Genomic DNA, 19796 nt, shown 5'->3' on the forward strand with positions numbered 1-19796 from the left:
GCTGCAGCGGAACCCATCCCTGGTCGGCTCTGCCACCCCGAGGGTCGCCGCTTCCGGCCGGCGCCCGCTGCCCCCACCCCGCCGGCGGGAGGGGGCGGGGAGGTGGCTGCGCCCGCCGCTGCCGCCGCCGTGAGTCAGGCTTGGGCTGCAGCCGGCGGCCGGCCTGGCGCTGCGGAGGGAGCGCCGCCACCCCGCCGCCACCCCGCGCGCTTCCCGCGCCGAGGTCGGGCCGCTGGGACGCGGAGCGGCGGGACAGCCAGACCCCCGCGGGACGGCGGAAGGACGCGCGGGGCGCGGCGCTGGGTCGGGCCGGGCCGCCGAGGAGTCGCCAGTAGGTGAGGGCGCGCCGTCCGGGCGGCTGCGGCAGACCCGGGCCGGGCTGGGGACCTGCGGGACCTGCGGGGCCGCGGGGCCTCGGCTGCGGACCCCCGGGGCGGCGCGGGGCGCGGGTGCCTCGTCGGAGAGTGTTCGTTTCGCAGAGTGTCATTGTGCGCCCGTTCCCGGCACGGCGCGAGTGGCCCGCGGCGAGTGCGCGCTCTTGGGGTCCGGGCGCCGCTCGGGGCCGGGGTGTGAGGGGGCGATGCGCGCGCGTTCGGAGCCCCAGCGGCCGCCGTGTTCCTCCTCGGGGGCTTGTGTCGGGGCCTGTGTCGCGGTGTGTGTGAGTGTCACAGTGCGGGGTTGTTTACCTGGCGGCCTCTCTGAGCGCCTGGCGTGTGCCGGGGTCTGGGGAGCCGGGCGGTGGTGCCGGCGTTTGTGGTCGAGGTGTCAGCGGGAGCCAGCGCGCGGGTGCCCCGGAGAGCTCTGCTCCTTCCGCCAAAGAGCGACCGTGTCATTGTGGGTCTGCGTGCCCTGTGTGTGCCGGGCTGTGTGCGGGTGCCGGTTGCTGCGTTTACTGCAAGAGTGTGCCAGTCGGGATGCTGGGGGAGCGCTGCTGTTGCGTGTCAGTGGGTGACTGTGTGCAGATGGCGAAGTGGCGAAGAGCCCCCGACGTCGCTGCCAAGGCTGCTGTGAGGGCTTCGGCATCTGCGGCGGGTGGGGATTGTCCTGGGGGGCTGTTTATGGGGCCGCAGGGGAGACGCCGCAGGGTGCCGGGGTGGGCCCGATAGGGTGATCCGGACCCGGCTCATCCTTCCTCTCCCCGCTCCCTGCAGGCCCAGGGCCCCAGCCAGTGCCCAGCCCCGCTGGGAGCCCCGGCCAGCACCACGGACGGCACCCAGGAAGCCCGAGTTCCCCTGGACGGGGCCTTCTGGATCCCGAGGCCCCCGGCAGCTTCGCCCAAGGGCTGCTTCGCCTGCGTGTCCAAGCCCCCCGCCCTGCAGGCTCCAGTGGCCACCGGCCCTGAGCCCTCAGCCTCACCCCCCATGGCACCCACCCTGTTCCCCATGGAGTCCAAGAGCAGCAAGACAGACAGCGTGCGGGCCACCAGCGCCCCCCAGGCCTGCAAGCACCTAGCAGAGAAGAAGACCATGACAAACCCCACGACGGTCATCGAGGTCTACCCGGACACCACGGAGGTGAACGACTACTACCTGTGGTCCATCTTCAACTTCGTCTACCTCAACTTCTGCTGCCTGGGCTTCATCGCCCTGGCCTACTCCCTCAAAGTGAGCTGGGGGCAGGGGGGATGGAGGAGGCGGGCGGGGGGGAGCAGGAGAAGCGGGTGCTGGCTGCATCACTCTGCCCCCTCCCTCGCAGAGAAGCCCATGGGTGCAGCAGGTGCAGCGGAAGGGCCGAGGGATAGAAGGATGGTGGGGGACCCAGCGAGACACGGATGTCAGCCAGCTCCAGGCCGGCAGGGAGAGGCAGCCCATCCTCTCCTGAGCTGGGGAACCTTCCAGGGTGTCTTGTCAGGGCTCGGGGTCCTCAGGGCCAAGGTCTCTGCACAGCGAGTTTGGTCTGTGGGTTGGGGACCTGGGACTCGGTGTCCTGTCCCCTGGGCGGGGGACGTGGGAATTAGGCCTGGGTGAAGCTGCTCCTAGGCGTAGGGATGGAGCCAGCAGGGAGATGAAGAGGCCTTGGAATCCTTCCCCTGTTGACAGGAGGAGGGGTGACGTCACTGCTGGAGACCTTCTTGTCCAAGCCCCTTGCAGGGAACCTGATGCCAGGCAGGCACTCAGAGGGAGGCCGTGACAGACAGACGGGGGTGCTGACCCCCAGCCACTGCTCTGCCTCCCATCACACACGGTTTCTAGATGGTCCGTCTCGGGGGGGCTGTGTGGGAGCCGGGAGCCCAGGGGAGAGAGGCGTGAGGGTGTCCCATACACCCTGACCCCACGCCCTGAGTGTATACAGCTTCCAGAAGCCCCTTGCTGCTGTGAGAGGAGCTGGCTGGGAGCAGAGCAGTGTCCCAGGCAGACAGGACCCCATCCCCACCCGCCCCGGGGTGGGGGCGAAGTGGAGAGAAATGGACCGAGATGGCGGGAGGGGAGCTGTGGTTGACTCGCACTTGGGGTCGCACTTGGGGTCGGGAGGTCCATGCAGATGTGTAAGGACCCAAGAGCCTGGGGCTGCTGGAGCCCAACCAGCAGGAAGGAGGGGGTAGACTCAGGGCCTCGCTCCCTTCCCGCCACCCCGGAAGGGCCTGGCTCACGTCTCGCCAGATCATCACTTTTTCCGAGCCCAGATCTGAGTGTCCAAGGCCAGGCGCATTTCACTGATTGCAGCTGCCCAGCGGGGCAGGGGCAGAGCACAGAGCGGGGGTGGGGGTGTGCTGGAGGCCGAGGAGGGGCTGGGCCTGAGAGGCTGGCCTGGGGGAAGGTGCTGGGACAGCTCCGCCTCTGTGCATCTCTGAGCGCGGAGCCCCCTGCCCCGGCGTCACACGCTCTGGCCACCTGGCCTTCTTGTCCTCCTGGCTCATCATTGGCGTCACGATCACCCACCGCCTTCAAATCCAGGCCTGTGTACCCAGCCCTGGGCTCCACCACACAGGAACTGTGTCCATTGAGTGTGCGTGAGTGTGCACGTGTGCATGAGTGTGTATGCATATAGGCGTGAGTGTTGCATGTGTGTGCATGTGTGCCTGCATATGTGTGAGCATGCATGTGTAAGTGTGCGTGTGCATGAGTTGTGTAGGCGTGAGAGCGCATTTGTAACTGAGTGTGTGTGGGTGTGTGCACGTGTGTGTAATTATGTGTGCGAGCATGCATATAGGGGTGTGAGTGCATGTGCATAATTGTGTATATTGTGTGCATGCATATAGGTGTCAGCATGCATGTGTGTAATTGTATGTGTGGGAGTGTGAATGCATGGGTGTGCATATGTGTGTGACATGTGTGTGCACGAGTGTGTGCCTGCATATAGGTGTGAGCATTTGTGTGTTAAGTGTGTACGTGTGTGCATGAACTGTGTAGGCATAAGAGTGCACTTGTAATTTGTGTGGGTGTGAGTGTGCATGTGTGTATAATTGTATGTGTGGGAGTATGAATGCATGAGTGTGCATATGTGTGTTGCATGTGTGTGCACGAGCATGTGCCTGCATATAGGTGTGAGCATGCATTGTGTGTGTGCATGAGTGTGTGGATGGGAGTGTGCATGTGTATAATTGTGTATATTGTGTGTGCATGCATATAGGTGTCAGCATGCATGTGTGTGTAATTGTATGTGTGGGAGTGTGAATGCATGGGTGTGCATATGTGAGTGTGTGGCACGTGTGTGCATGAGTGTGTGCCTGCATATAGGTGTGAGCATTTGTGTGTGTGTATGTGTGTGCATGAATTGTGTAGGCATAAGAGGGCACTTGTAACTGTGTGAGTGTGTGTGGGGGTGAGTGTGCATGTGTGTATAATTGTATGTGTGGGAGTATGAATGCATGAGTGTGCATATGTGTGTTGCATGTGTGTGCACGAGCATATGCCTGCATATAGGTGTGAGCATGCATTGTGTGTGTGCATGAGTGTGCGGATGGGAGTGTGCATGTGTGTAATTGTGTGTATTGTGTGTGCGTGCCGGGGTCCCTGGAAATTGGGGGTGAGGCCCCCAGGCCAGCCTCAGCTCTGCCTCCCTGGGCCCTCTTGCCCGGCCCCACCAGTAGCCTGTGGACCTGGGTCCGGCTGCGTGTGCTCCCGTGGGCAGCTGGCTGGCACAGGGCAGGCCCATCTGCTGCGGGTTGTAGGTAGGTCACAGATTTCTGAATGGTTCAGGATCCGCTCTGCAGTGCGGGTGGGAGTTGGTGCTTCTAGAGACAGAAGGGGATTCACCGTGCCTGCAGCCCGCCTGCTACCTCACATCCTTCCTGGGCGTTAGCGAGGGCAGAAAGGCTTGGGGCTTCCCTGGGAGGGGCGAGCAAGGTGAGATGCCTCTGTCCCGGGCAGAGGGGAGGACAGACCTGGCTGGCACGGGCTCCCACGCCTGGGAATTCGTCCAGCTGCACGTCTCCTGGGCTGCTGCACCCTACATCGTTGGCAGCCCGTCGTGGGCGCTTCCAAGGGCGCCTGATGGCCTTGGGGTCAGGAAGCCTTGGCTAATTCCCCGCGTGGCCTCTTAAAAGCAGTGATCTCGCTTCACTGAGCCCATTTCCTCATCCGTTCACAAAACACAGCAAAACAAAACAACATTCAAATAAGCACAGGAGCAGGGCGGAGGCTGGCCTTCAGTGGGTGAGAAAGAAGCGCTGTGTCCCTAGCGGTCCCCGTCTGTCCCCGCCCACCCCCAGGGGCACGTTCAGTGCAGATCGGGGCCTCCTCGTGGGCTCGGCCTGGTGTCTGGGGACGGCACAGACACAGAAGGCCAGTCCTCCGTCTCTGCAGTCTGTACAAGCTGTTCACGATGACCCCCGGCTCCCCTTTCTCGGTCTGGAGAAGTCCAGCCTCCTCATCTTGGCATTCAAGGCCCTGCATGACCCACTTTTAACCCCTTCCCTAAGCTCACCAAAAGCCCCAGCCCCTGCTGTTCTGTGAGCTCCCTGGGTGCGCCATGCTGCCCCCAGCCTGGGGCCTTTGTGAGGCCCGGGTTGCCCCCACCCCCAATGCTCTGCTGCCTCCCCCTGGCCGAACCTTCCTCCCCATCAGAGAGCCCCCGCCCTGACCGCAGCTGCCCACCCCAGACCCAAGGCAGGGCTGACCAAGTTGGGGGGCAAAGGATGCTGGAGGAGTGGGTGGATGGACAGAGGTGCGTGGGAAGATGCATACGCACCAAACGTTTCAGGAGAAGAACACTTCACTCCCAGCTTGGGCGTGAGGTTGGGGTCAGCCCCGGACACTTCTGGGGGAGGCAGCACTTTCCCTGGGCCTTGAAGGGTGGGTGAGGGGACAGGAGTTCATAAACTAAGACACGAGAGTGGGGCAGTCGGGGGGAACAGCAGGGCCCCATCCTCTGTGGGGAGCAGAAGATGGTCCAGGAAAGGCAGACAGGCCGTGCAGTGAAAGACTCGGAATTCCATGGGAAGGGTGTGGGGGACGCGGAAGGGAAAGGTGATCAGAGCTGTGAACTCTGCAGCCAGGGTGGAGGGAGGGGGCGAGACAAGCCCAGAGGCAGGGAGGAGTGAGGGTCCGGTGTGGTGGTCCAGGCGAGAGGGCACATGGCTTGAACCAGGGCAGGGATGGTGGCAGAGAAGAGCAGCAGATTGCAGTGAGGACACGGCAGCCGCTCATTTTGGGCCCAGGAGGCTGTGAGACTTCTCGGTGACGGGGCAGCCAGAAAGAACAGATTAGGGGGAAGGATACTGTGTCTGTTTCTGTATATACATACTTGCCCACTCCCTCCTTCCTGAATATCATCCATCCATCCATTCATACATATGTACCTACATCTATCCATACATCCATCATCCATCCATCCAACCACCCACGCATCCGTCCACTCATCCTCACATCCATCCATCCACCTGCCCGTCCATCCATCCATCCATCCATCCACCCATCCATCCACCCACCCACCCATCCACACATCTCACATTCATCCATCCTCACATCCATCCATCCACCCCTCCTTTCATCTATCCATCTGTGCTCACTATATCCATTGATTTCATTCATCCATCCACCTATGTGCTAACACACCCATTTCCTCATCATGAATCTATTCATACTTTCACCTACCTTTCCATTCATTTATTCACTTTGCTTTTCTCCCACCCTCACTCCTGATCCCCTTTACTTTTTCAGTTCATCCCAGAATACTGTCCATCAATACACCAAGTCATTCATCCATACCCAACACATCCACCTACCCATTCGTCTTTCCACCCTCCCACTGGTCTTTTTATATATATCTTCTTCCTCCCTTCTTCCCTTCTCCCCTCTTCTTCCAATTATTTCCTCTCCAATGGTTCATCCATCTAACTACCCACCTACTCTGTTCATCCATTCTTCTATCTTCTCTCCCTCCTACCCACCTCTTCCACCTTCTGTGTATACCACATAGCCATACACCCAGTGTTCATGGTGGCTCTGGTTTACAGCATAGGTTTGAGTCCTGGGACCTTAAGTTGGTATTACATCTATCCGTGCCTTATTTTCCTCCTCGTAAAAATGGGGTTGTACCTACCTCAGAGTGTTGTTGAGAGGATTAACTGAGTTAATGCCATGTAATGCTGTTAGCATAGCACCATACCCATAGTCACTTCTTTTATTATTTTTATTGTTCTTTCCTACATCCATCCTCCATGTCCATTCTTACCTCCCATTACTTCTACCCATTCACCTGCCCTGTGTATGATTTTACCCAGTCATCTGTCCATCAATACACATATCCACCAACTTTATTTAAACATCCATCCTTTTCCCGTTGTACATCTCTCTAACCATCTTCCCACCTTCTATTTCCTGTTCCCTCCTTCTTTCTTCCCTTACTCACTTTAATTACCCATCCATCAATTTATTAATCTAGTGATTCATGAAAATAATTCATCTCCCCTCTCTTCTTCTCAACTTTCTCATTCTTTTTCTCATTTCCCCAACTGTCTCCTACTCCATGTACTCCATATACCCTGTTTCCTCCTTGTATCCACTCATTATTCTTTCTTCCATCACTTTTACCCATCAATGTACATTACTAATTAGTTCATCCAAGCATCCATCCATTCATCCATACATACACATCCTCACCTTTCCTTTTCCCTTTTTTCTTTTCTTCTACCCATTTGCTCACCCCACACATTCTTCTAGCCTCCTATTAATTCCTCAATCCACACTCTGTAACCCAATTCCTTCAGCTATCCCCTCCCACACACCTATCCACTGAATCCATCCATCCATCTCTTTCTATCTAGTTTACCCACACACCTTTGTGGATTTGTTTAATCTCCTCTTTTCTTTCCTCCTGTCTTTCCTCACCCACATCCATCCATCAGTTTCCCCTCCATCTGTATATTCATTGTCTACCCTCACTTTGATTATCATGCCTGTCGCCCTTTCCTCTCCTTCCCTCCCTTACTTGTATGTAACCATCATATCTATTCATTAAACTCTCTAGTCAATGACCTAGTCTTCAGTTCATTCAAACTTCCCAGCATCCTTCCACTCTTCATGCATTTGTCTCACACGCAATAAATAATTGTCTAATGCCTAGTAAGTGACAAGCAACACACGGCCCCTGCCCATGAGGTGCTTACATTTTGGTGGGGTGTCAGACAATAATAAAAGTCACACTTATGCATGTCAGATGGTGATGTCAGCTCTGACGAATACATAAAGCATGATGAGAGAGAGGTGGGTGCTCTTTTATATAGAAGCAAGGAAGGCCTCTTTGTTGAGATGCTATTTGAGTGTAAACCTGAATTAATTCATGCAGTAGCCATAAATGCATCTTTCTGAGAAAGCATATTCCAGGAAAAGGGATCAGATATTGCAAAAGCCCTGAGGCAAAGTCAGGTTCAGGGACCAATGTGGCTAGAATGGGGGTGAGCATAGGAGATGGGTCCAGAGGGGTGGTGGAGGGGCCAGACCACGTACATCTTGTCTGCCACAGTTAGGATTTTGTTTTGCTTTAAGTGAAATCTTTGATGAATGTTAAATGAAGAGTCAATATTATGTGACTGACTTACTTTTTTTCTTCTTTTTTTTGGCCATGCCATGTGGCATGCGGGATCTTAGTTCCCCAACCAGGGGTCGAACCCATGCCCCCTGCAGTGGAAGCATGGAGTCCTAACCACTGGACCGCCAGGGAAGTCCCTATATGACTTAATTTTAAAAGATTGCTCTTGCTACTAGTGAAGAATAGGCTCTAAGGATGCAAGGGGTTGGGGAGTTGGGAGACCAAACCGAAGGCGGTTGACTTAGTCAAGTCTTGGTTCAGAGGGTGGGAGTGGAGAGTTAAAACTGGTCCTATATTTTGAAAGAAAAGTCAACAGAGTATCCTGATGGATTGGACATAAGGTGAGGGAAAATAGGGAAGATCCAAAGATTACTCCAAGGATACTCATCTGAGCAGTTGAAAGAAGGGAGGTGCCATTTATAGATGAGGAAGGAGGCTGTAGGAGGGGCGGGTTTGTGAGGAAAAGACCCTCACTCACCTTGTCAACCCACCAATGCATGCACTCATGGTTCCACCCTTTCAGCTACCTACCCATCCACTTTCTCTCCAAAAATTCATCTATTCATATTCTTTCCTTCCGGAATTTCACTTCCATACTGTCAACCATCCCTATATTCACTCTTTCACTTATTTACTAAATTCATGTTTCTACTCATTTCATCATCTGTCTTTTTTTTCTTCCTTTCCTTCCACTGTTTATCCACCAACCTCATCCATTACTCTGTTCATCTATCCATCCACCCAGCTCTCCATCTAGTCTTTTTTTCTTCCCTGGATTCATCTGTTTCCCCCCTTACTCATTCATAGTAATAGCGATAGTAACAACAAGCCAGCAAATAACAATAACCATAAAACAACAACAATTAATTATTGAGCTCTTAATTAATTAATGAATTAATTAATTAATTATTGAGTATATTCTAGGCACCTTTCTAAGAACTTCTAATTATTTAATTAAATGTAGCATTTTATTTAATGATAACAAAACCCTATGAATAGGTGCAATTAATATCCTTGTTTTACAGATGAGGAAACAGGCACAGTGATACAAAGTAACTGCCTTGAGGTCACCATCAAGTTCCTTTCTCGGACCCTTTTTGATTCACTACACTCTTCTTCCTGTAGTCATCACCCTTCTGTCTATTCGTCCTCTCATCTCTTCCTCTCTCTGTCCATTTTCCTGCACTTTCTATCCATCTCTCGGTTTATTCATTCATCCACCCAACCATACAGCCTTCCTTTTTACTATTCTCCATTCTTCTATCTACCAACTCCTTCTATCAATATAGCTAATCAATCATTCATTAAAACTTCTATTCATCAGCCCTTCTTCTCTCTTTCCTTTCTCCTTCTCACAACCATGTATCCACCCACCCACCATCCAGCCAATCATCCGTCAACCATCAATACATTTCCATCTCTCTATCTCTTCCTTTCATTTATTCCTGCTTCCCCTTCATTCACCTCCAAATTAAGTTGTCCATTCATCCATTTATATATTATCCCTCCCTTTCTTTCCTCTACCCCGTTCTTCCAATTATTTATTATATCCATTCATGTAATCAGCTGTTGAGCTGGTATCAATTCATCTATACACCCATCGACCCGTCCTCCCTCCCTTTCCTTCACACGCTATCAATCTATCATCCCTTGAAGATACACATTCATAAAAGAACTGTCCATCCATTTATCCGTCTGCACATCCTCCCATTTTTCTTCCTTTCCTTTCTTTGACTGACTCACCCAACTATCCAACCATCAGTCTGTTCACTCACCCGCCTTCCTCCTTTTCCTTTTTTTCCACCCAACATCACCCATCCACCTCTTCACCCACCTGCCCTGCATCCATTTATCCATTCCATTCCTCCATGTTTATTCCTCCTCCTCTCACGTCATTTCACCCACCCACCATCCTTTCCTTCCCTTTGCCTTCCTTCTGCTTTTTAGACTGCTCTTCTCGGCCTCCTTTCCTGGATGCCTCTTGCTTCCCAGATCTTTTAACGTTGGGATGCTCTGGGGCTCAGTCCCTGGTCCTCTTCATCTCTTGTCTGCATTTTCTCCCTTGGTGCTCTCACCCAGCCTCATGGCTCTAAGTAGCATCTTCATGCTCATGCTTCTCCAATGTGTATCTCTGTCCTAGACCTCATCCCTGAACTCTAGACTCATATAAAACCTACCTGCTCAAAATGTCCAGCTCTATGTCTAGAAGACATTTCTAGCTAAACATGTCAGAAATCAAACTACTGAACCATGCACAAACTTACTCCTCCTGGAGTCTCCTACAGCTCCCTTATTTCAGTAGATCAAATCAAAAAGCCTTGAAATCATCTCAAATTCCTTTCTTTTTTTATGACACTCCACATCTGATCCCAGTAAATACTGTCAGCTCTATCTTCAAAATAGATCCAGAAAAAGGTCAGTTCTTACCACCTTCACAACCACTGCCCTGATGCAACCCACCCTGACCACTCACCTGGACTGTTAGCCTCTTCTCTGCTTTGTCCAGCCTCTGCCCCTTCCACCTATTCTCCACACAGCATCCAGAATTACCAGGTTAAAACACGCCAGAGCCTGCCATTATTTTTCCTGCTAAAAAGCACCTACAGAGTCCCATGCATCTGCTCCTTGACAATTTCCTCTCTGACCGTAAGTCTCACTCCCCTTCCCCTCTGGGTTCTGCTCTCCCCACACTGGCCTCTGGTTATTCCTCAGAACACAGGTTCATCCCCACCTCAGAGCTTCGTGCTCTGAGACGTGCTTTCCCTGCAGATAAACATATGACCGAGTCTGTCACACTTTTCCGGGCTTTACTCAAATGTCCATACTCCATGTATTCTTTCCTGAGCACCCAGCTAGAATCATACCTCCCACGGTGCTCTCCGCTCCCTGTCCTCAGTTTTCTTTTTAACGCATTTAACACACTATATATTTTACTTATTTATTGTGTTTACTTTCCATGTCCTCTCCCTTAAGTGTGTCCTTAAATGTAAGCTCCATGAGGACAGGGGACTTTGTTTTGTTCCCTGCTGTACCCTTGGGACCTAGAAGAGCAACTACCCAGAGCAGGAACTGAATATTGCTTGATTGAGTTAATGAACGTATTCACCTACCCTGCATTGGTCTGTACTATAATCTACCCAACAACCCTCCCTCCTTTCCATTTATCTACCCATCCCATTCACCCAACACACATTCATATATCCATCTATCCTCCATTCCATCTATTTGACACACATATATATGTCCAGATATGCACCTTTCCCACCACTTCAGCGCACATTCACACATCCATCTTATCTGCCTATCCCAACAATTCAGCATTTATCTCTAAACCCATCTAGCCACCTGTCCTACCCATCCAACATATACTCATGTATCCATCTATCCCCCTGTCCAGATTATCTAGCGTATATTCATAAATTCATCTACCAGCCTGTCCCGCCCATCCAGTATACCTTCCTATAACCACCTACGTACCTGTTCCCATCATGCAACGTAATTTTGTATATCCATCTACCTGTCCTGCCCACCTGGCATACCTTTATGTGCCCATCTAGCCTGTTCCATCCATTCAGCACCCATTCTCAGATATTGATCTACTTGCCTGTCCTACCTGTTGAGCATGTTTCACGTATCCATCTGTGTACCAGTCCTTCGCTTCTGGCAAACATCCATGTATCCATCCAACCATCCCTTCCATCCAGCATCCGTTCCTATGTCCGTTTCTCTGTGTGTCCCATGCATCCAGCATGGGACGTTCATATCTCCCTCCTTCTCATCATCCACCTGCCTTCCCATCATCAAATCACCTGTCCAGTTCTCCTCTTCCCTGATCTCCTTTACAACTGAATGGATGGGTTACTCAGCCATCCACTTTCAACATCCATCTCTATCATTCCTTTCCTCATTCCAATATCCAACAAGGAAGTCATGACCAATTGTTTATTTTTAAATAAATCAGGCTTGTTTCAACATGAGGAAAAAAAAATCAATGAATATAATTTACTAGTTAATGAATTAGAGAAAAAATATGTTTATCTCATGGGGATTTTTAAAAATACAGCAATCTACCTCTAATAATACAGTGAACATCATTCTTAGTCGTGAGCTTTACAATTAAGACTGAGAGTAGGCTGCCTGTTACATCATTGCTAGTCAGCATCGTTCTGAAGTCTTTGCTTCCGTTATATAAGAGCTTGCTTTGGACCAGACACTATGCTAATGCTTTGCGTCCACCAACTCATTAATTCCTTTCAACAACCCTGTGCCGTAGGTACTATTGTTGTCTTCCTGTTACAGGTGAGAATACTTGCTAAGATTATGCAGTGATTGGCAAAACTGGGATTCAAATCCAGGCATCTGTACTCTTAACCACTGTGCTACAGAGTCTAAGAATAAAGACTTGAAGGAAGAAATAGAACTGTTATTTACAGTAGATATGATTCATTACATAGAAAACTTGGTCTGTTATCATAATTAATATGATAGTTTAGCTGGATACAAAATCAATCTGTAGAAGTTGAACTTTTATACACCAGCAAAAATCAGTTAGCAATGTAATCTTAGACACCACTTACAATATAATGACAACCAAAATAAACAGACTAAGTCTAACAAAAGATATAATAGCTCTTTCTTCTGGAGAGAATTATAAAATTTTATTTTAATGACGACGTCAAATAAGACCTAAATAAGTGGGTGATACATCATATTCTCACAACGGAAGATAAAGCTCGGTGAAGATGTGGGCTGTCTCCAAAAATCACTAGAATAAAAGTTCCACAAGGGCATAGACTTTCTTCTTTTCTCCTTCCCTTCCTTAGTTCAAGGTCAGCTTCTTTTCCTCCCTCTACCTCTCCATTCTATACAATCCGCCTTAAGTCACCCAAGCTTCCACCCCTTCCCCAGTCCCTCCAACTTGTCCCCCAGCTCCACTCCACTCCATCTCCTCCTTCCCTTCCTCACCCCCTCCATCCACTGCCAGACAGTCACCTCTGTCTTCTTTCTTCTCTCCTCTCCCTCTGTTCCTTTCACCATTCGCCTCCTCCATCCACCCACCCACAGGAAATCCATCCACCCAGCCACACTCCCACCACATCTGTGTCCCCACCGCGTTAACTACCCATCTATTCTCCCGTCCATCTGCGTAACCCACCCTCCGGGCAGCCAGACATCAGTGTCCTCTATCTGCCCAACCCAGCCCCCTGCCTTTTGTCCGTACATCCATCCATACATCCATTTATCCATCAGTCTGCTGATGCAGAGACTTTCTCTCCCTGCCTCTCTCATCTCTCCGCTTCCTCCTTCTCCTCCTCCTCCTCTTCCCAGGCTTTGCTCTCTGCTTGCAGCATGCTCAGACCTGCACTTCTCTGGACTCTGTGGAAGGAGAGGGGATGGAGGAGAGGGGACTCCTCAGACCTAGCCTGGATGAGGGGACATGCTCCCCAGGGACACCTCTTCACAGCCAGAGGATCTTGGAAATGGGTCCACCGCTGTCCACTATCTCCCCAGGACTTACTGGGCTCCAACCGCTCCCTTCACTTTAATATCCCGTTGCAGGGACCCCAGGGCTGCCTCCCGTCCAAGCATAGTGTGTATTCTCAGGGAATCCCAGTTAATTTTAAATGAGGTGGGACCAGTCAGATTAGGACACACGTGTATTGCCCCATCGTCCAATCACATAACTCTCTCTGAGACCAGCTTCCTCTTTTATTTTTTTTTCCCAGCGTTATTGAGATTGAATGAACCTACAGCATTGTATATGCTTAAGGTGTACCATGAAATGATTTCCACAATGGGGTTAGTTAATACTCATCATCTTACATAATTGTCTTTTTTTTTTGGTGGTAAGAACACTGAAGATCCACTCTCTTAGCAACTTTCAAGTATATAATACAGTATTAATCCATTTTATTTTATATAGTTTTAGATTTATAGAAAAGTTGCAAAAAAAAAAAAAGAGATACAAAGAATTCCTATATACCCTTCACCCAGACATCCCAATGTTAACAGTTTACCATATTCACCTTTTTTTCTCTCTCTCTATAAATACATATTATTTATTTTGTAAACTGTTTGAAAGTAAGTTTCCGACCTGATGCCCCATAATCCAGGGCACGTTTCCACCCAGCAAGGACATCGTTGTGCAGCAGCCCCGCACGGTTGTCAGGAATCAGGAATCGGCAACTGACCCTGGCTTGGGGCTACACTCTCACGGGCCCTCTGCCCTCATGCCCTCCCGCCTGGCCCCTGCCTGTGTCCACCCCTCGGCACCGGCTGCTGGTCTCACCTCCTCCTTCTGGCTTCAGGTTCGGGACAAGAAACTTCTCAACGACCTGAACGGAGCAGTGGAGGACGCCAAGACCGCTCGGCTGTTCAACATCACCAGCTCTGCCCTGGCGGCCTCCTGCATCATCCTCATCTTCATCTTCCTGCGGTACCCGCTCACCGACTACTGAGGCCCCAACAGGCACCACCAGCCTGGAGGTGAAGCTCTGAGATGGGTTCATTTTCGTGGCTGACGAAAGCTGGATGCCCTGCGGTTGGGGCGGAGCCGGAGCCCCCCTGAAGCTGTGAGCCCGGCAGCGAGGCAAGGGGACGGTGAGCTTCGTGCCGGCCCACCCTCTCTGCCTCCTGGTCCTCCGCCTGTTTCTGGGGGGGGCCTGTGGGTTTCTTCCTGTGCTGCTGCACCCTGGCTTCCAGTGGCTGCCCTCCCTACCCGCCTGTGCCCCCGCCCAGGCTCCTGGGGCCCCTCAGACCTGACACCCAGCAAGAAGGGCTTTTGTGGGAGCTTCCCAGGATGGGGTGGCTGCCAGCATCTGGGGACTGACTCTCTCCTCCCTGACACCACCTCCTCCAAGCTGTGACCCTGCTCAGAGCTCTTGTATCTGTGACCTTCCAATAAAATACCTGCCCAGCTCTGGCCCAGCCTCCTGTCCCCCGCTTGGGCAGGGCTTGGGACTTGGAGGCTTTGGGAACCCCATGCAGTCACTGCCTGGGGGTCCAGGGCCCCGAGTGCTGCATCCAGCTGACTTTTCCAGGGAAAGTTTGCTCCATAATCCAGGTGGTGTCTCCTCACTGTGCAACACAGGACTGAGGGGGCTTTTGGCGGAGTGTGCCCCTAGCGCGAGTCCCCACGAGGATCAGGCAGCCTCCTTGGAGAGGAGGGAAGCGGGGCGGGCACCAGGAGGGAGCCCCCGGCAGCTATGGCACTGCCCTGGCCTTCCCAGTCCATCTTGGGGACCTGGGACCTGGGCAGCTTCCTCCGTTTCCTCATCCACCAAGTAGGGGATGTGGTTTTCCCATGTCTCAGAGGTGCCATGAGGATCACCAGGGGGGAAAGCGAGGCATCAGCTGGAGGTCGCTGTTTCAAGATCAAGATCGGTGCAGGCGGCATGTGCCAGGAGCCAGGGCAGCGATGCCCCTACAGAGGTGGGCTCTGCTCAGAGCCCAGCAGGGAACGTCAGCCTCTGAGAGCAAGTCTGAAGAGTCCTAGGACAGGAGAAGCGCAGGCCCCATGGGACGTGAGGGAGGAGGCCCGATTCAGCCCAGGAGCTGCAGAGAGGGCAGCAGGTGGAGGGACCCCAGAGCCAGCCGAGGCCTCACCGTGAGGGATGCAGCTGGCCTAGGAAGCAGAGGAGGTTGTGTGCAGACAGACCTCTTCCATCGCTGGGGCGATGGTTGTGGTCGTGTGGATGTGGGGTCAGGAGTCCGGGGCTCCCCTCGGACCTCCTGGGAAAGAGGGGCCCTCCCAGTGGAGTCCTCTGGGGAAGCGAATCTTTGGGATGGACCGTGGGTCTGTGGAGAGGTGTGGGCCAGCTGGGTTGGGTGGTTGCCCGTCTAATGGCCCAAGTCGTGGGCTCAGTGGCCTTCTCACGCGGCGCCCAGCTGCACAGACTCGAGAGAGGGAGCCCCCATGCAGGAGGCTGGGAGGGGTGTCCAGGAGGTGGGTGTCGGAACAGGACACAGGCTGGTGTTTGGTTGGGGAGGACAGGAGGCGGCTGAGGGGCTCGGGGGCTAGAATCCTGGTGGGTCCCCTGCCGGGAGGGATGGGGGCTCAAGGCGGGGGGCGGGTCACAGGAGCAGCCGTTCTGAGTGTTATGACCACTGGGCCTGGAGAAGTGTTTCCCAGGTGAGACTATCAAGAACCTGGGTGTTGGCTGCACCCCCGTGGATACGGCCCAGGGCTCGGAGTGGAGACTCGAGCTGGGTCTGGAAGCTTCAAGCAAAGCGGGTGCAGCCTGGGTGGATGGGGGCAGAGATGGGGTGAGTGAGCCTGAGCCGACACCTGCAAAGGAGAGGCAGGAGCGCTGGGGGCCCAGGACGGGGGAGAAGGCAGGGACACGGTGCTGCTGACCCCTGACCCTGGGCAGTGGTGGACTGGGGTAGAACGGGCAGTCAGGGGCCCTGCAAGGTCGTAGGGAGTTGAATCGCGGCCACCCCTTGGAGGGGAGCAGCCAGCCTTCCAGGTGGCCTCCATGGCGGGCTGGAGCCGGGAGGGCAGTTGGCGGTGGGGCTGAGCAACCAGGCACCTTGACAGACCACTGCATCTCAGTCATGGGCGCTCTCAACACTTCCGCGGTCAGGCCCAGGCAGGCGCCCACCACAGCCCGTGGGTCCCTGAAGGAGTCGGGAATAGGACGACGAGTGAGGGGAGGGGCTGCGGCCGGCCGTGGGAGAGAGTCCCTGCCCCGCCCCCGCCCGGCTCCCCAGGCACCTGGGGGACACGGGCGCCGCTGTTCCTGAGGCCAGCCTGGGCCACCCTGGCGTCCTGGCGCTTTACGGTGCCTGGTGGGGGTGGTGAAAGTGGAGGGGAAATGTTTCCTTTGCTCATCCTCCTTCCACCTTTGATGCCCGAGGCTGGCTGGCTGGCTGCCGGGGACGGGTCCCAGGAGGAAGGGCATCCACATTAAGTCTGCCTCCGCCAGCTTCTCCCTGGCGGTGCCCGTGCAGCGGAGGCGTCGGGCTCCTGTTGGAGAAACGGCACAGTCGCCCTGCAGCCAGCAAAGGTGCCCTCGGCTCACGGATGCTCGTATCCGGTCCTGGGCAGCATGGAGCACGCGGCCACCCCAGAGGTGCCGGCCTCGCACCGTCAGGCTCAGGAGAGGGGCGGGCATCCCCGGCACCGTGACCGTGGTGGGTCAGGTGGACCCTTCACCCTCACAGGCAGCAGGCGGCATGGGCTGTGCCTTGGTCTCTGGCTTCCAGGCCTGTGTCTTTGCCTCTCTGGTCTCTTCCCTGACCTTCCTTCCGGCCCTGTGCCTCCTGCACTCCCCCCTCCCCATTTTTATTTGATTTTCAGTTTGCAGTAAATAATAAATACGTACGAGTGAATCGTCCTCGCTCACTCTCCTTCCGTCCCTCCTGGACACGCCCCCTAGTTTTCTGCATCTTTGGGGACATCAGGTGACTTTCCCTGCCCTCCCCTCTCCCTCGTGCTGCCCTGGCTGGCCTGGCCACTGTCCTTGTGACCCCCCAGCCCAGAGTCCAATCTAAAAGGATCGGGACCAAGTAGCTGAATGGGGAGCGGGTCTAAAGGGCGAGACTGGCCGTGTGTGCGTGCATTTGAGTGTGGGCGTGTTGGCATGTGTGAGTGTGTGTGTGTGCCTCTGCCTGCAGGCATGTGTGTGTTGGGGTGGGGTGCCGCCGTGCAGCCAGCCCAGCCCCTTGCCTTGACCACAGCCCCCCAGAATCCCCCAGGGCCCATCCACTTGCAAAGCCACTGCCCACTCCAGCCTGACTCTGCAGACTTTGGAAACCCACAGAATATTCTTTCTCAATCGTGTGCTCTCATCTCCCCCGCAGGGGTGCGGAGCTCAGGGTGTCGCCCGAGTGCTCCCCCTCCCACAGAATAGTGACCACCGGCTCAGATGGGGGCACGAGGGGAGGGGCAAATCCCTGACTGCTACAAACCCCAAGCCCACGAGACTTGGTCCTCTGCACATGACCTGTGGGTGGGAGGACAGCGGGGACAGGTATGGGGGGCTTTTCTGAGTCAGAAGAGGCACAGCATCCCCTCCCCCACCCCCTGCCACCTAATGCCACCTGATGAGGCTGGGACCCCTAAGGGGAGTCTCAAGGCTGATTTCCAGGACAGAAAGATGTGCTCCTGAGAGGGCTGCCACAGGGGCGTGGAGAAAAGAAGATGGAATCAATTAGGCCACAAATTCAAGACCATTGAAGCCCAAATACTGACAAATCCCCACACATCACAGTAGGGGTAGCAAATCAATAAAATAAGAAATGAAAAAGGAAAAGTTATAACCGACACCACAGAAATACAAAACATCATAAGAGACAGCTAAGAGGAACTATATGCCAGTAAAATGGACAACCTGAAAGAAATGGACAAATTCTTAGGTACAGTCTCCCAAGACTGAACCAGGAAGAAACAGAAAATATGAACAGACCAATCACAAGTACTGAATGGAATCTGTGATTTAAAAACTCCCAACAGGGCTTCCCTGGTGGCGCAGTGGTTAAGAATCTGCCTGCCAATGCAGGGGACACGGGTTCGAGCCCTGGTCTGGGAGGATCCCACATGCCACGGAGCAACTAAGCCCGTGAGCCACAACTACTGAGCCTGCGCATCTGGAGCCTGTGCTCCGCAACAGGAGAGGCCGCGATAGTGAGAGGCCCGCGCACCGTGATGAAGAGTGGCCCCCGCTCGCCCCAACTGGAGAAAGCCCTCGCACAGAAACGAAGACCCAACACAGCCAAAAATAAATAAATAAATAAATAATAAATAAATTTATAAAAAAAAAAAAAAAAAACTCCCAACAAACAAAAGTCCAGGACCTGATAGCTTCACAAGGAACTTCTGTCAAACATTTAGAGAAGAGTTAACACCTGTCCCTCTGAAACTACTCCAAAAAATTGCAAAGGAAGTAACATTCCCAAACTCATTCTATGAGGCCACCATCACCCTGATACCAAAACCAGACAAAGAGATCACACAAAAAGAGAGAAAATTACAGGCGAATATCACTGATTAACATAGATACAAAAAAATCCTCAACAAAATATTAGCAAACTGAATTCAACAATAAGTAAAAGGATCATACACCGTAATCAAGTGGGATTTATCCCAGGGATGCAAGGATTTTTCAATATCCTCAAATCAATCAATGTGATACACCACATTAACAGAATGAAGGATAAAAATCATATGATCACCTCAGTAGATGCAGGAAAGGCTTTTGACAAAATTCAACATTCATTTATAATAAAAACTCTCCACAGAGTAGGTATAGAGGGACCATACCTCAACATAATAAAGGTCATATATGATAAGGCCATAGCTAACATCATATTCAGTGGTGAAAAGCTGAAAGCTTTTCCTCTAAGATCAGGAACAAGACAAGGATGCCCACTCTCACCACTTTTATTCAACATAGTATTGGAAGTCTTAGACACAGCAATCAGAAAAGAAAAAGAAATTAAAGGAGTCCAAGTTGGAAAGGAAGAAGTAAAACTGTCATTGTCTGCAGATGACATGATGTTATACAGAGAAAGTCCTAAAGATGCTGCCAGAAAACTGCTAGAGCTCATCAGTGAATTCAGTAAAGTTACAGGGTACAAAATTAATATACAGAAATCTGTGGCATTTCTATACACTAAAAATGAAAGACCAGAAAGAGAAATTAAGGAAATAATTTGCTTTTGTTTCCCTTGCCTGAGGAGGCAGATCCAAAAAAATATCGCTATGATTTATGTCAAAGAATGTTCTGCCTTGTAATTTACTATCACGTCAAAAAGAATAAAATACCTAGGAATAAACCTACCTAAGGAGGTAAAAGACCTGTACTCAGAAAGCTATAAGACAC

At 52.6% G+C, this 19796-nt stretch overlaps 1 protein-coding gene across 1 annotated transcript; it reads left to right on the plus strand.

Annotated features, from left to right (window-relative positions):
• Positions 1-580: 580 nt before the first annotated feature.
• Positions 581-14429, plus strand: IFITM10 (interferon induced transmembrane protein 10). The gene is made up of 3 exons (XM_061203913.1): positions 581-658; positions 1152-1604; positions 14280-14429. The coding sequence occupies exons 1-3, from the start codon at positions 581-583 to the stop codon at positions 14427-14429; spliced, it is 681 nt and encodes a 226-aa protein (XP_061059896.1).
• Positions 14430-19796: the final 5367 nt, after the last annotated feature.

The sequence above is a fragment of the Eubalaena glacialis genome, chromosome 10, assembly GCF_028564815.1.
Source record: "Eubalaena glacialis isolate mEubGla1 chromosome 10, mEubGla1.1.hap2.+ XY, whole genome shotgun sequence".
In the NCBI taxonomy this organism is placed as follows: Eukaryota; Metazoa; Chordata; class Mammalia; order Artiodactyla; family Balaenidae; genus Eubalaena; species Eubalaena glacialis.